Raw genomic sequence first — 13,581 nt, forward strand, 5'->3', positions numbered from 1 at the left:
GTAAGGGTGGTTAGCATCTGTAGTAGCTTGGGGCATATCTGCTAATGCCATCCACTGTGAGTGTAGGAAAGGCATACTGATAAAGATATATTGAAATATGAACTTAAATATTTATTACAGTTTGTTTAAGTATTTGAAAAACTGGTTAGTAAAGGAGGACCAAACTCTTACCACAGATACAACATAGAAAGTTCAATCACAGTTAGCTTTTGAGGTGTAATGATAGGAAAATCAAGTAAATTTTTTTTAAGAATTTATAGTGTATTTGTATAATATTTTTTAAAAGTCTTGTATTAAGTTCGCACAAACTCTATATTGGTTATTGACAAAATTTTAAATACATATATATTTTTTATTTATATTTATTATACTTTGCCGCTGTCTTCCGCATTAGCGAGGTAGCGCAAGAAAGCAGACGAAAGAATGGCCCAACCCACCCACATACATATGTATATACATACATGTCCACACACGCACATATACATACCTATACATTTCAACGTATACATATATATACATACTCAGACATATACATATATACACAAATACATAATTCATACTTGCTGCCTTTATTCATTCCTGTAGCCACCCCGCCAAACATGAAATGACAAACCCCTCCCCCCACACGCACTAGGTAGCGCTAGGAAAAGACAACAAAGGCCACATTTGTTCACACTCAGTCTCTAGCTGTCATGTATAATGCACCGAAAACATAGCTCCCTTTCCACATCCAGGCCCCACAGAACTTTCCATGGTTTACCCCAGACACTTCACATGCCCTGGCACAATCCATTGACAGCACATCAACCCCAGTATACCACATCGTTCCAGTTCACTCTATTCCTTGCATGCCTTTCACCCTCTTGCATGTTCAGGCCCTGATCGCTCAAAATCTTTTTCACTCCATCCTTCCACCTCCAATTTGGTCTCCCACTTCTCCTCGTTCCCTCCACCTCTGACAAATATATCCTCTTTGTCAATCTTTCCTCTCTCATTTTCTCCATGTGACCAAACCATTTCAATACACCCTCTTCCACTCTCTCAACCACACTCTTGATATTTGAAAATAATAATTCAGATGTATAACGCATAAGCTTACTGGTTAGTACAGCTTTTTGTATGTATTGAAAATCAAGTAGTGGGTACATAAAAAAGGATTATCGTTGATACTGTATTTAGATGTATCGTGAATTACAAATAATTAAAATGTAAGGCATGTTTAGTTTGCTGTCCTTTCTGAGACATAAAGACACATTATATAACACATTACTGTAAAGCATAAAGTATTCATCATTTCCAAAATTCTTGCTTACACCTGAATGTTTTACAGATTTGAGCACATGTATAAGGCACCACATATTGATTCCTCAAAACTTATGATGTTGTTATGAAGTAGGAATAAGAGTATAAGTTATTTGTCATACTTCATTATCTCTTTATGTCATTTTTTAAGGTAGTAGTAGGTTGGCAGCCATTGACCAAAGAGGCATATTAACAGCAGTACCTGCCTAAGTATCAGGAGGGTTAGTGATAGCTGCTTAGCGAGCCAGCACTTCAGTGAGTGTCAAGTTGCACTCCTCTGACCTAGGCAGCTGTCTTTTCTTTATGCCTCACCCACACTTGGACTACTGACATCCTGTCCAGAAATATAATCTCTCTTTGTCAAACATACCACTTGACATCACACTCACACAAATCATTCTTTGTACCTCTAGATTTTTCTGTGGTGAGCAATATACACTAGCCCTACCCCTTGGCAAAATGGTTGGAGCAATAGACAGAAGTAGCAGGTAGGAAGATAAGATAGAAGTAGTGGGTAGGCACATTAGGCGGGAGCAATAGGTAGAAGTAGTAAGTTGGTAGGGATGTCAGGTAGTAGCCTCTGGAAACATTGCACTAGAGTTGCCTTCTGCCAGTGCCTGTTAAGGGTGAGGCACCAAAGGCTAAGAAGTGCCACTAGAGTTCACCAGTTATGGAGATTCTTTTGCTGTGGCTGCCTCCTTGAGGGAGTTCCCGGAGGAATTGGGTGTCAGAGAAATAGATGGATAGTCTTTTCCAAAGTTTACACTCTATTTACATCTCATAAGAACTGTAAAGTATACAAGTTTTACAGTACTTTACCATTATGTAAAGTGTGTTTTGACTTCCTTAGGTGGTAAGAATGTGATGTTTATATGATTAAACATCGGCATGTACTCTACAAGGAACCAACCTCTTTACCAGTGGTTTTATCTTCCAGTTTATATTTAATGGATCAAAGAGAGAAGGCTAACGTCAGAGTGACTTTTTAATGGTTGTTTTCCAAGAAAATAAAAGTCCTAAGTGAGTAGTGAAAATTCAGTTGCTGTTACTTTATCTTTATTTTGTGGCATGTAAAGCTGCAGCAAACATGCTAAAGCTCTTCATGGTAAATTATAAGATAGTACCTCTGTGTAAGTGATGGGACCAAAATATTTTACTTTTATATTTATATGTGATAGTCTGCTGATAAACAGGGAAGATCTGACAGCATTTGAGGCACTGATTGAAGTGCCTTTTAAATCAAATACAGTTGCAAAATGATACATATTGTAAGACTGAATATCCGTGAAGAGATTTATGTTATTGGTTGTTTTAGATTATTTCATATAGTATCCATTTTAATATAATGTAACTTTACAAAATATTTGGGTTGATGGGCCAGTTAGGATTTTGAAGAGGAAATGAACCACTATCACATATTTGTGGGAATCCAAAACCAAGTCTTTATATTCTGTAAATAAATGTATATCATTTCTCATATTTCAACTGCATCCTTATATGATACTTATTCATATAACAGAAAGGTTATGTAATTTCTCTTATTTTCTTAACAAGACAATCACCTGCAAAGATATGACTATGACCTTTATATGCAATTTATCATATAGACACCTTGAAATGGAAAATCAATGAGGAAGAAACATACTACAGATGACCCCCGACTTAACGATGAGTCAACTCATGATTTTTCGATTTTACAGTGGTGAGATATTCAACACTTCATTATAAGATAGGCCTTGTGTTATGATTTTGTCCAACTGTAGGCTAATGTAAGTGTTCTGAGAACATTCAAAGTAGCATTTGCTAAGCTATGACATTAGGTAGGCTAGATGTACAGTATTAAATGTATTTTCAACTTGCAAGGGGTTTATAGGAACATAAACCCATTGCGGGTCGAGGAGCATCTGTTATGTGAAGATGTTATACACAGTTTTCGGTGGCTACCACACTTACAATTTTCCCTTCATATCCCGGGTCAAATTTACCATATCATTTGTATCCTCCTTAACTTGATGCTTCATAATGAACAGTATTCATTGAATATTTTAAGGAAAATTAACAGGAATACATAAAACCTTGTTTAAATTCATGATTATCTTTAATAAATATTCCCAAGGTTGACAAAAGGATTTACATTAATCATTACTTACTAAACTATTTCTTCAGGAAATTCCCCTTCAGATTCATTACTTGTATGACTATCAATATCGCCATTATCCATTTCTTCATCAGATTCTGCATCCTGAGGTAAAGTGGATTCTTTAGGTCCCATTACTCCTGATTCTAAAAACTGCTTGGTGAATTTTCTTAACTTGAAGTTTGGTATATAACGCAGCTCTCCTGACCAGGACTTGAACACATTCATAGATTTCATATTTAGGAAGTCCACAGTTTCTGAAACATAAATATAGCTTATAAGAAGATATCATTTACTTAAAATATACACACTTCTAAACTCAGTCATCAACTTCTGCAGTTTCTCATCCGAAACAGCCACCAGTGCTGCATTATTGGCGAACAACAATGACTCACTTCTCAGGCCCTCTCATCCCCAACAGACTGTATATTCATCCCTTTCTCCAGAATCTTGCATTTACCTCCCTCACCACCCTATCCATAAACAAATTAAACAACCATGGTGACCAAATACCCCTGACCTTTGCTAGAAACCATTCACTCTCCTCTCTTCCTACTTGTACGCACACCTTACATCCTTGATAAAACCTTCTCACTGCTTCTAGCAGCTTACCTCCCACACCATATATTTTTAATACCTTCCCAAGGCATCCCCTTTCGCCCCTTTCCCTGATGTCCCCATTTATTCTTTTGTCTTTCACACATTCTTTACTTTCTTCCAAAACATATTTTTATGCTCCTAAAGATTAATGATCCTCTATCTCCCAAACACTCACTTGCCACTTTTTGAACCTCTGCACCTTCCTCTTGATCTGCTGCTTTCCCTTGTACATTTCCCAATTATTTGCACTCTTTCCCTATAAGTACCCCCAAATGCCTCTCTTTTCTCTTTCACTAGTAACATTACTACTTCATCCCATCCCTTACTACTCTTTCTAATCTACCAACCTCCCACCACCACATGCCACATGCTTCTCTTGCACATACTAGCGTTGCTTGCCTAAATACTTAACGTACCTTACCCACTCCTTTTGCTTCATTTACTCTCACCTTTTGTCATTCTACACTCAATCTATCATTTACACACTCCTACAACTCCTGCTTCAGTAGTACTACTGTTTCCTTAGTTCTTATACTCTCACCAACCCGAATTTAATCCGAAGACATTTCCAAATCATGCTTCCCCCTTTACCCATGAACTCTGTCTCACTCTGAGCCAGAACATCCAAGTTTCTTTCATCAAACATACTACCTATCTCTCCTCACTTCTCATCTTGGTTACATCCACACACATTCAGACAACCCAGCCTGAGCTTTCAAGGGGGTCTGGGGAGTGAAATATGCGGCATGACCATTGCATGATTTCTCATTAATGTACTTCAAGAAAAGTAAAATAACTTATGGTAATAACAAGAATGTAGACAAATTTTACTACCAAAGCCACAGCTTGTAAACTGGTTCATTTCCCTTTCATATGTGATTCTGATGTGATCCTCTCGGCTAGCATGTTGCCGTGATGCTCGACCACCTATTCTATGCTTGATGTTTATCTGTTCAAGCTCCTCAAGATTGCGATCAATATATCTGAAAAAATAAAATAACTCTTTATAGTTAATGTAAATAACGTTGATGGTTAGGTGGAAATAGTAAGTAGGAACATTAGGTTGATGTAGTATGTTAGTAGGTGAAGGGGGCTAATGGAGAGGTAATAACAAGTAGTGGTGATGTGAGAAGGAGATGGAGTGAGTATTTTGAAGGTTTGTTGAATGTGTTGGATGATAGAGTGGCAGATATAGAGTGTTTTGTTTGAGGTGGTGTGCAAAGTGAGAGGGTTAGGGAGAATGATTTGGTAACAGAGAAGAGGTAGTAAAAGCTTTGCGGAAGATGAAAGCCAGCAAGGTGGCGGGTTTGGATGGTATTGCAGTGGAATTTATTAAAAAAGGGGGTGACTGTATTGTTGACTGGTTGGTAAGGATATTTAATGTATGTATGACTCATGGTAAGGTGCCTGAGGATTGGCAGAATGCATGCATAGTGCCATTGTACAAAGGCAAAGGGGATAAAAGTGAGTGTTCAAATTATATAGGAATAAGTTTGTTGAGTATTCCTGGGAAATTATATGGGAGGGTATAGATTGAGAGCGTGAGAGCATGTACAAAGCATCAGATTGGGGAAGAACAGTGTGATTTCAGAAGTGGTACAGGATGTGTGGATCAGGTGTTTGCTTTGAAGAAGGTATGTGAGAAATACTTAGAAAATCAAATGGATTTATATGTAGCATTTATGGATCTGGAGAAGGCATATGATAGAGTTGATAGATATGCTCTGTGGAAGGTATTAAGAATATATGGTGTGGGAGAAAAGTTGCTAGAATTGGTGAAAAGTTTTTATCGAGGATGTAAGGCATGTGTATGAGTAGGAATAGAGGAAAGTGATTGGTTCTCTGTGAATGTTGGTTTGCGGCAGGGGTTCGTGATGTCTCCATGGTTGTTCAATTTGTTTGTGATTGGGGTTGTTAGGGAGGTAAATGCAAGAGTTTTGGAGAGAGGGGCAAGTATGCAGTCTGTTGTGGATGAGAGGGAATGGGAAGCGAGTCAGTTGTTGTTCGCTGATGATACAGCGCTGGTGGCTGATTCGGGTGAGAAACTGCAGAAGCTGGTGACTATCCCTGGGGATAGGGGAGAAAGAATACTTCCCACGTATTCCCTGCGTGTTGTAGAAGGCAACTAAAAGGGAAGGTAGTGGGGGGCTGGAAATCCTCCCCTCTCATTTTTTTCTTTAATTTTCCAAAAGAAGGAACAGAGAACGGGGCCAGGTGAGGATATTCCCTCAAAGGTCCTGTCCTCTGATCTTAACGCTACCTCACCAATGCGGGACATGGCAAATAGTATGAAAAAGAAAGAAAGAACATTAGGGAGAAGCAGATGGTAGAAAAATTTGATAGGAGCCTCTGAAAATACTGTACTAGCATTACCCTCTGCCATTGGTCTGTTAAGGGCAAGGAACTAAGGGCTAAGAAGCCGCAATGAAATTCAGCTTTGAGGCTGCACTCTACAAAGAAGCAGGGTAAGGTGGGCACCCGTGGGGCCCACAGCATTAATGCAGTAGAGCTATTAGCCCTTTTTATCATGGCAAAATCACTCTGAACCTAAAAAACAAACCTGCTCTGGTAACAGATGATAGATAAACACCAAAGCATTTCCAGAGAAAAAAAAATCCAATATCTAGCCTAACACATACCAGCTACTCATTGTCATCACACTTAATTGTATACATAGACTTAGGATGAAATATTTCAAAATATATGCCTGTTTATATGAAATATGAGTACATATATACAAAATAACAGTACAGAATTAACTATAAAAAAAGAAACAACTCCTTCAATATCCTTCTGACCCTGCTGGCCAAGCTACTTCACACTGAATGTCAGACAGAAGGGTGTAATTCTTCTTGATGTATTAATGCCAATACCACCAATGTTGTATCTGGGAAAACAAGCTCTTCAGAAAGAAAAACACATCTCCTTTAACTGGGGATTGTCAAAGAAGATAATCACACCTCCTCCATGCAGAAAGGTAAAAGTATAACTGTGTATTTTCTGTTACCTTTGCACACAAACCTTTCATTTGTGTATTTTCTGTTACCTTTGCACACAAACCTTTCATTTCACACTGCATATTTTTTTTCATACAGACAGATATACATGAGGGAATACTGCAGTTTAAAGATTTAGTAAAAAAAAAGAATCCTAAACATTAAACTGTATTATAAATAATGCAGTTGAAGGTATAAAAATGAAAGGTAAACCAAAGAATATAATTTGTGAGAGAAGTAATTCAGGAATGGAATATGTTGTGGACTGAGGTGGGAGACACTGATTTAACTTGATGAGTCAACTTAGCATACAAACTGAAAAACTATGAACCCATCATAGAAGTGTGGAAAGCTTATGCTTCCCTCTAAAATACTGGGCATGGGTTGAGGATGTGTATGAATGACTTCAGCCCTTGATACTGGAGTACCTTCAGTGATGATTGAAAGATTCTCAAAATTAAAACTTCAGCATTCTATACATACACAAACATTTGAAACTGACAATTTTTTTTTTTTTTTTTTTTTTTTTATACTTTGTCGCTGTCTCCCGCGTTTGCGAGGTAGCGCAAGGAAACAGACGAAAGAAATGGCCCAAACCCCCCCCCCCCCCATACACATGTACATACACACGTCCACACACGCAAATATACATACCTACACAGCTTTCCATGGTTTACCCCAGACGCTTCACATGCCTTGATTCAATCCACTGACAGCACGTCAACCCCTGTATACCACATCGCTCCAATTCACTCTATTCCTTGCCCTCCTTTCACCCTCCTGCATGTTCAGGCCCCGATCACACAAAATCTTTTTCACTCCATCTTTCCACCTCCAATTTGGTCTCCCTCTTCTCCTCGTTCCCTCCACCTCCGACACATATATCCTCTTGGTCAATCTTTCCTCACTCATTCTCTCCATGTGCCCAAACCATTTCAAAACACCCTCTTCTGCTCTCTCAACCACGCTCTTTTTATTTCCACACATCTCTCTTACCCTTACGTTACTTACTCGATCAAACCACCTCACACCACACATTGTCCTCAAACATCTCATTTCCAGCACATCCATCCTCCTGCGCACAACTCTATCCATAGCCCACGCCTCGCAACCATACAACATTGTTGGAACCACTATTCCTTCAAACATACCCATTTTTGCTTTCCGAGATAATGTTCTCGACTTCCACACATTTTTCAAGGCTCCCAAAATTTTCGCCCCCTCCCCCACCCTATGATCCACTTCCGCTTCCATGGTTCCATCCGCTGACAGATCCACTCCCAGATATCTAAAACACTTCACTTCCTCCAGTTTTTCTCCATTCAAACTCACCTCCCAATTGACTTGACCCTCAACCCTACTGTACCTAATAACCTTGCTCTTATTCACATTTACTCTTAACTTTCTTCTTCCACACACTTTACCAAACTCCGTCACCAGCTTCTGCAGTTTCTCACAGACAATTATGCTTGAATATTTTGACAAACACATAAGATACATACTTTTGAATTAATTCAAGAATATCCTTATGTGTCAACTGCTCCTTTCCTTGGGTCATGTTTTCTTTGAACCAGATCAGTTTATCCCCAAGAAACTGAAGCTTTATATTGTTCTCTCCTCTTCGTTTTTTCAGCTTTAACTCTCTGAAAAAGGTGATATCTTTAGTCATACAAAATGCAGTTTCATTAAGGAAAACATATACTTTTATGTTCAAATACAGTTCACCTTCATGAATCGGTGTCTATGGAGTTTAGGTGCAACAGAAAAGCAATTCTTATGAGTACAAAGCTGGTGTTAGGTGTTATAGAAGACTGTATGTACAACAACTGTGGTTTCAGGGCATTACACATAAGAGCTAGAGAATGGATGTAAACAGATCTGACATTTCTTTTTCCATTCCTGGCACTGCCTTGCTAATGCGGGAAACCACTATCAACTATATATATATATAAATATACAAAAAGAAAATTATTATATTTCATAATACTTGAATGCCGTCTCCTGCCTTCAGGAAGGCAGTGCCAAGAAACAGACGAAGAATGGCCCATCCACTCATATACACATATATACATAAACACGCACAAATGCTGCACACATACAGACATATACATATCAACATATACATACATATACATACACAGACACATACATATATACACACATGTACATTTTCATGCTTGCTTTCATCTGTTTCTGGGACTACCCCACCCCACAGGTAAAAGCATCACTGCCCCTTGCTTAAGCAAGGAAGCGCCAGGGAAACAGACAAAAAAGGCCACATTCGTTCACACTCAGTCTCAAGCTGTTATGTGTAATGCACTGAAACCACAGCTCCCTATCCACATCCAGGCCTCACAGACCTTTCCATGATTTAATCCAGATGCTTCACATGCCCTGGTTCAGTCCATTGACAGCACGTCGACCCTGGTATACCACATTGTTCCAATTCACTCTATTCCTTGCAAGCCTCACCCTCCTGTATGTTCAGGCCCCAATCACTCAAAATCTTTTTCCCTCCATCCTTCCACCTCCAACTTGGTCTCCCACTTCTCCATCTTCCCTCCACCTCTGATACATATATCCTCAGTTTGTCAATCTTTCCTTACTCATTCTCTCTATATACCCAAACCACTTCAACACACCCTCTTCTGCTCCCTCAACCACAACTTTTATTTACACACATCTCTCTTACCCTTTCATATAATAACGGCAGCAAGTATGAATTATGTACATGTGTATATATATTTACATGTCTGTGTATGTATACATATGTATATGTTGAAATGTATAGGTATGTATGATACAATGTATTTGCAATCATAGACTCTTCCTATATGTGGTTATGCTATAAATAAGAACTCACCTTTGACAAAGTTGCATTGTCAGAGTTCAATCTTGTCAGAAATATAGGTACAAAAGACAGACAAAAATTATGAAAAAATAATTAAGTGCGAAATGATTTTATGAACGAGTAGACCATACTTAATGTGTGACTTTTATCCTCTTTGTCAATAAAAATTTCATGAATAAATCTTACCTGTTATATCTTTTAGACAACTGCTTTGCTTTTCTGCTTCTGGGATGTATTTTTTTTTGGCTATTCTTCAGATCAGCAAGCGTTGGTTTACCCTGAAAAAATTAATCAAAATAAAAGAAAATGAATATGATGAGAAGTTGAAACGTTTCAACTGATGCATTGATGCAGCACTATAAACACTTCTATAAAATAGATTGGTCTTTGGATCACACCTTCAATTTATACATTAACTGCTACACTAATGTCTCCTAATCGATCTTTCTAAATTATATAATCCCAAAATAAGCACTTGTAAGGTTACTCATGCTCACTGAAACCCCTAGAACTTTACTTCCTTGGAATCATTTCTCTGCTTCCTTGGGCTACACTGCACATTCTAGAATGGAAAACAAGGAAGAATTTTTGTTACATCCAGACAATAACTACAGCTGCATTTTAATTCAAATATTTTATCTTAACACTCAAATATGCCTATATACATACTGGGAATGAACTGTCTAGGTTATCATTTACTTCAGCCACTTAGAATTTGATAAGAGTTGCACAGTGTGATTCTGAGCATTATACTTTATTCTACCATATCAAATACAAAAATGGCGGTAAGAAATGTTCATCAGAGAAAATGTGAATTTAATTACTGTACAAGGAAGTGGAACACGTGAAAAAATCAATAAATCATATGATAACCTCATTTAACCTGCCCAGCAGCTGAGAATTATCTTATCATTCAATATAATCAGAATTTACTAGACACTTATGATTCTGCATTACACTCAGTGCTAATGAATGCAAAAAAACTAGCAACTTTTCATCCTACTGCCCAAACTCCACACAAGCAGCCATTCCATGCAATCCACAGCAGTGCACCACTTCAATTTCAGTATATTTCCTCTATAAATCTCAGCCACAGGGGAAGAGGGGAATCAGATGTGGTTCTCAGTCATTTTCTTGATATCTTACAAGTGTTTTTTCCCTACTTGAGCTATAATCAAAACAATGTTTTCATTAATATATATCTTTCTTTTCTTTCTTTCATACTATTCGCCATTTCCCGCATTAGCGAGGTAGCGTTAAGAACAGAGGACTGGGCCTTTGAGGGAATATCCTCACCTGGCCCCCCTTCTCTGTTCCTTCTTTTGGAAAATTGAAAAAAAAACGAGAGGGGAGGATTTCCAGCCACCCGCTCCCTCCCCTTTTAGTCGCCTTCTACGACACGCAGGGAATACGTGGGAAGTATTCTTTCTCCCCTATCCCCAGGGATATTTAATATATATATCTATATATATATATATATATATATATATATATATATATATATATATATATATATAAAATCCCTGGGGATAGGGGAGAAAGAATACTTCCCACGTATTCCCTGCGTGTCATAGAAGGCGACTAAAAGGGAAGGGAGCGGGGGGCTGGAAATCCTTCCCTCTCATTTTTTTTTTTCCAAAAGAAGGAACAGAGAAGGGGGTCAGGTGAGGATACTCCCTTAAAGGCCCAGTCCTCTGTTCTTAACGCTACCTCGCTATCGCGGGAAATGGCGAATAGTATGAAAAAAAAAATATATAAAATGTACACCATTTATGCCTTATCTAACTTGGAAGAATAAAACAGAATACATCATAATTCTTACTGTGCTACTTAAACTTTACATAATTACTAGAGAACAAATCACTTAAAATCCAGTGCTAGAATAAATATAAAGCTTATCTGGTAGGTTAGTTTTATCAATAACTTTCTTTAATCGTTCACTTGAGGCTCAAAGTAGAATTTACTACTATTATAAATAACCAATGCAAATTATCAATAACTAATACTGTTCAATTTTCCAATTAAAGTTTGAAGAGTGCCAAGACGCAGGAGGGAAGCACATTAATTGACTACTTACACTTCATTTGAGTAATAGAAAGTGGCACTCGTGAGATATACCATAATGTCATTAAATCCATTCTACAATGAACGATACGAATGTTAGTAGCCAGGGCTACTGAGATCATGAAAAATGTTGGGTTAGTGTAAAAGTACGTGAAACACCTCTAAAAATTGACAGAAACAATGAAAACCTAATGCTACTTCTAAAGGCAGCCGAGATTTGACATCGCGAAAACCTATTGAAAAATACGAGACACTCGCTGTTTCATGTTTTCAGAACAAATTTTTTTTCGGTATCCAAAGTTACTCGAGATGCATAGCTAAACTTTTAATTTACTACTGTTTGCAATCAAAAACTCAACAATTCAATTTACCATCTTGACTTTTCACAGAGCTGCTATATCTGTTTACGTTTTCCATCCACATGGAGTGTGTTTTCATTCGATGGCATAAGAACGACAATTGGATTCATAGATTTCAAGTTTGGGAATCCGGATTGAATGTCAGTAATATTTTAGGGGATACGAACAAAAGGAAAACGAACCGATAATATAACTCAAAAGCAACGTGGTAATTAATAATGAATAAGAAAATATATATGAATAGAAATCTTTAACAAAAAATAGAATTTGTGAGCTGGATGAGGGTGATTGCCTCGAGATTTATAAACCTGTGGTTGTGGTGTGATCTTTCAGTTCCCCTTACTCAAGTATCGTTGACAATATATTCAGAATCATAAGATGGATTTTTACTTTGATCAGTAAACTACAACAAGTTATTATTCAGAGAGTTTTCCGTCCAGCAAAGAATTTACGTTCGCTTGGGGTCGTGGGGTTATGATGGTGAATATAAAAATCTTTCTATGATCACCTCAAGTTTTGTTGGCATTCTTTCAGTTTGATAGACATCTTGAATCACAGATGATTGTTCTTGTAAGCCAGTGGCGAAGCTAGGTATATTTTCTCACAAGCTTTATATCGTAATTTTGAATCTGAGACGAAGCGAAGCCTACGAGCAGACAGCAGTAGCGTCTCCTGTAGGAGCTCTAATCATTAGACTAGCCGTCAAAATCTAATCCATATTAGGTAGGTACCCATGATTCGTTTAACATATTTCTAATACAGATATTCATTATCACCTACGTTGCAGACTGCTACAACAGTGAATGGATGTATGCATATATAAAGTGTACAGGTCGTCTGCCTCACACTATGCAGTATCTTAACAACAGAGGAGTAGATAAGTTGAAGAAGTAAAAAAGGTAGATGAAAGACGATACCACAGGGCAAAACTATACTGTCAGGACGACAGAGTTCAAGAGTCGTGGTCCCACGAGTGAAAAGCTCCCTTCCTCTGTGGGACTGTCATGGGGTCACAGCTAGACAAACTCACTGTTGCAACGGAGCTGTGGATGAGAGAGGTTACCTGATATACATGTTAATGTAAACCGTAATACAGAAGTTAGATCAAAGTACGTGTGATTACGTTCGACATGGTATCTCGTGTCGAACTTTTATAGACAGATAATACACACACACACACACTCACAAGGAGCTTCATTGGGGTAGTGACTTGCGTTGTTGACCATGAGTCAGCAAGGACTCGACCGAATCCTGTGCACGGCAGCTGGCTCA

At 38.0% G+C, this 13,581-nt stretch overlaps 1 protein-coding gene across 1 annotated transcript; it reads right to left on the reverse strand.

Annotated features, from left to right (window-relative positions):
• Nucleotides 1-3,378: 3,378 nt before the first annotated feature.
• LOC139755331 (translation machinery-associated protein 16-like) lies at nt 3,379-12,476 on the reverse strand. The gene is made up of 5 exons (XM_071673483.1): nt 12,322-12,476; nt 10,073-10,164; nt 8,538-8,678; nt 4,874-5,022; nt 3,379-3,696 (listed from the first exon to the last, which is right to left on the reverse strand). The coding sequence occupies exons 1-5, from the start codon at nt 12,322-12,324 to the stop codon at nt 3,452-3,454; spliced, it is 630 nt and encodes a 209-aa protein (XP_071529584.1). The 5' UTR covers nt 12,325-12,476; the 3' UTR covers nt 3,379-3,451.
• Between the last annotated feature and the right edge of the window lie 1,105 nt (nt 12,477-13,581).

This window comes from Panulirus ornatus, chromosome 19 (genome assembly GCF_036320965.1).
Source record: "Panulirus ornatus isolate Po-2019 chromosome 19, ASM3632096v1, whole genome shotgun sequence".
NCBI classification, from domain to species: Eukaryota; Metazoa; Arthropoda; class Malacostraca; order Decapoda; family Palinuridae; genus Panulirus; species Panulirus ornatus.

Coding starts and splice junctions, on each gene's coding strand:
- LOC139755331 (XM_071673483.1), bottom strand. Junction 5,023..8,537: donor ATTCTTGAATTAATTCAAAA/GTATGTATCTTA, acceptor TTATTTTTTCAG/ATATATTGATCGCAATCTTG. Junction 3,697..4,873: donor GTTTACAAGCTGTGGCTTTG/GTAGTAAAATTT, acceptor TTTATGTTTCAG/AAACTGTGGACTTCCTAAAT.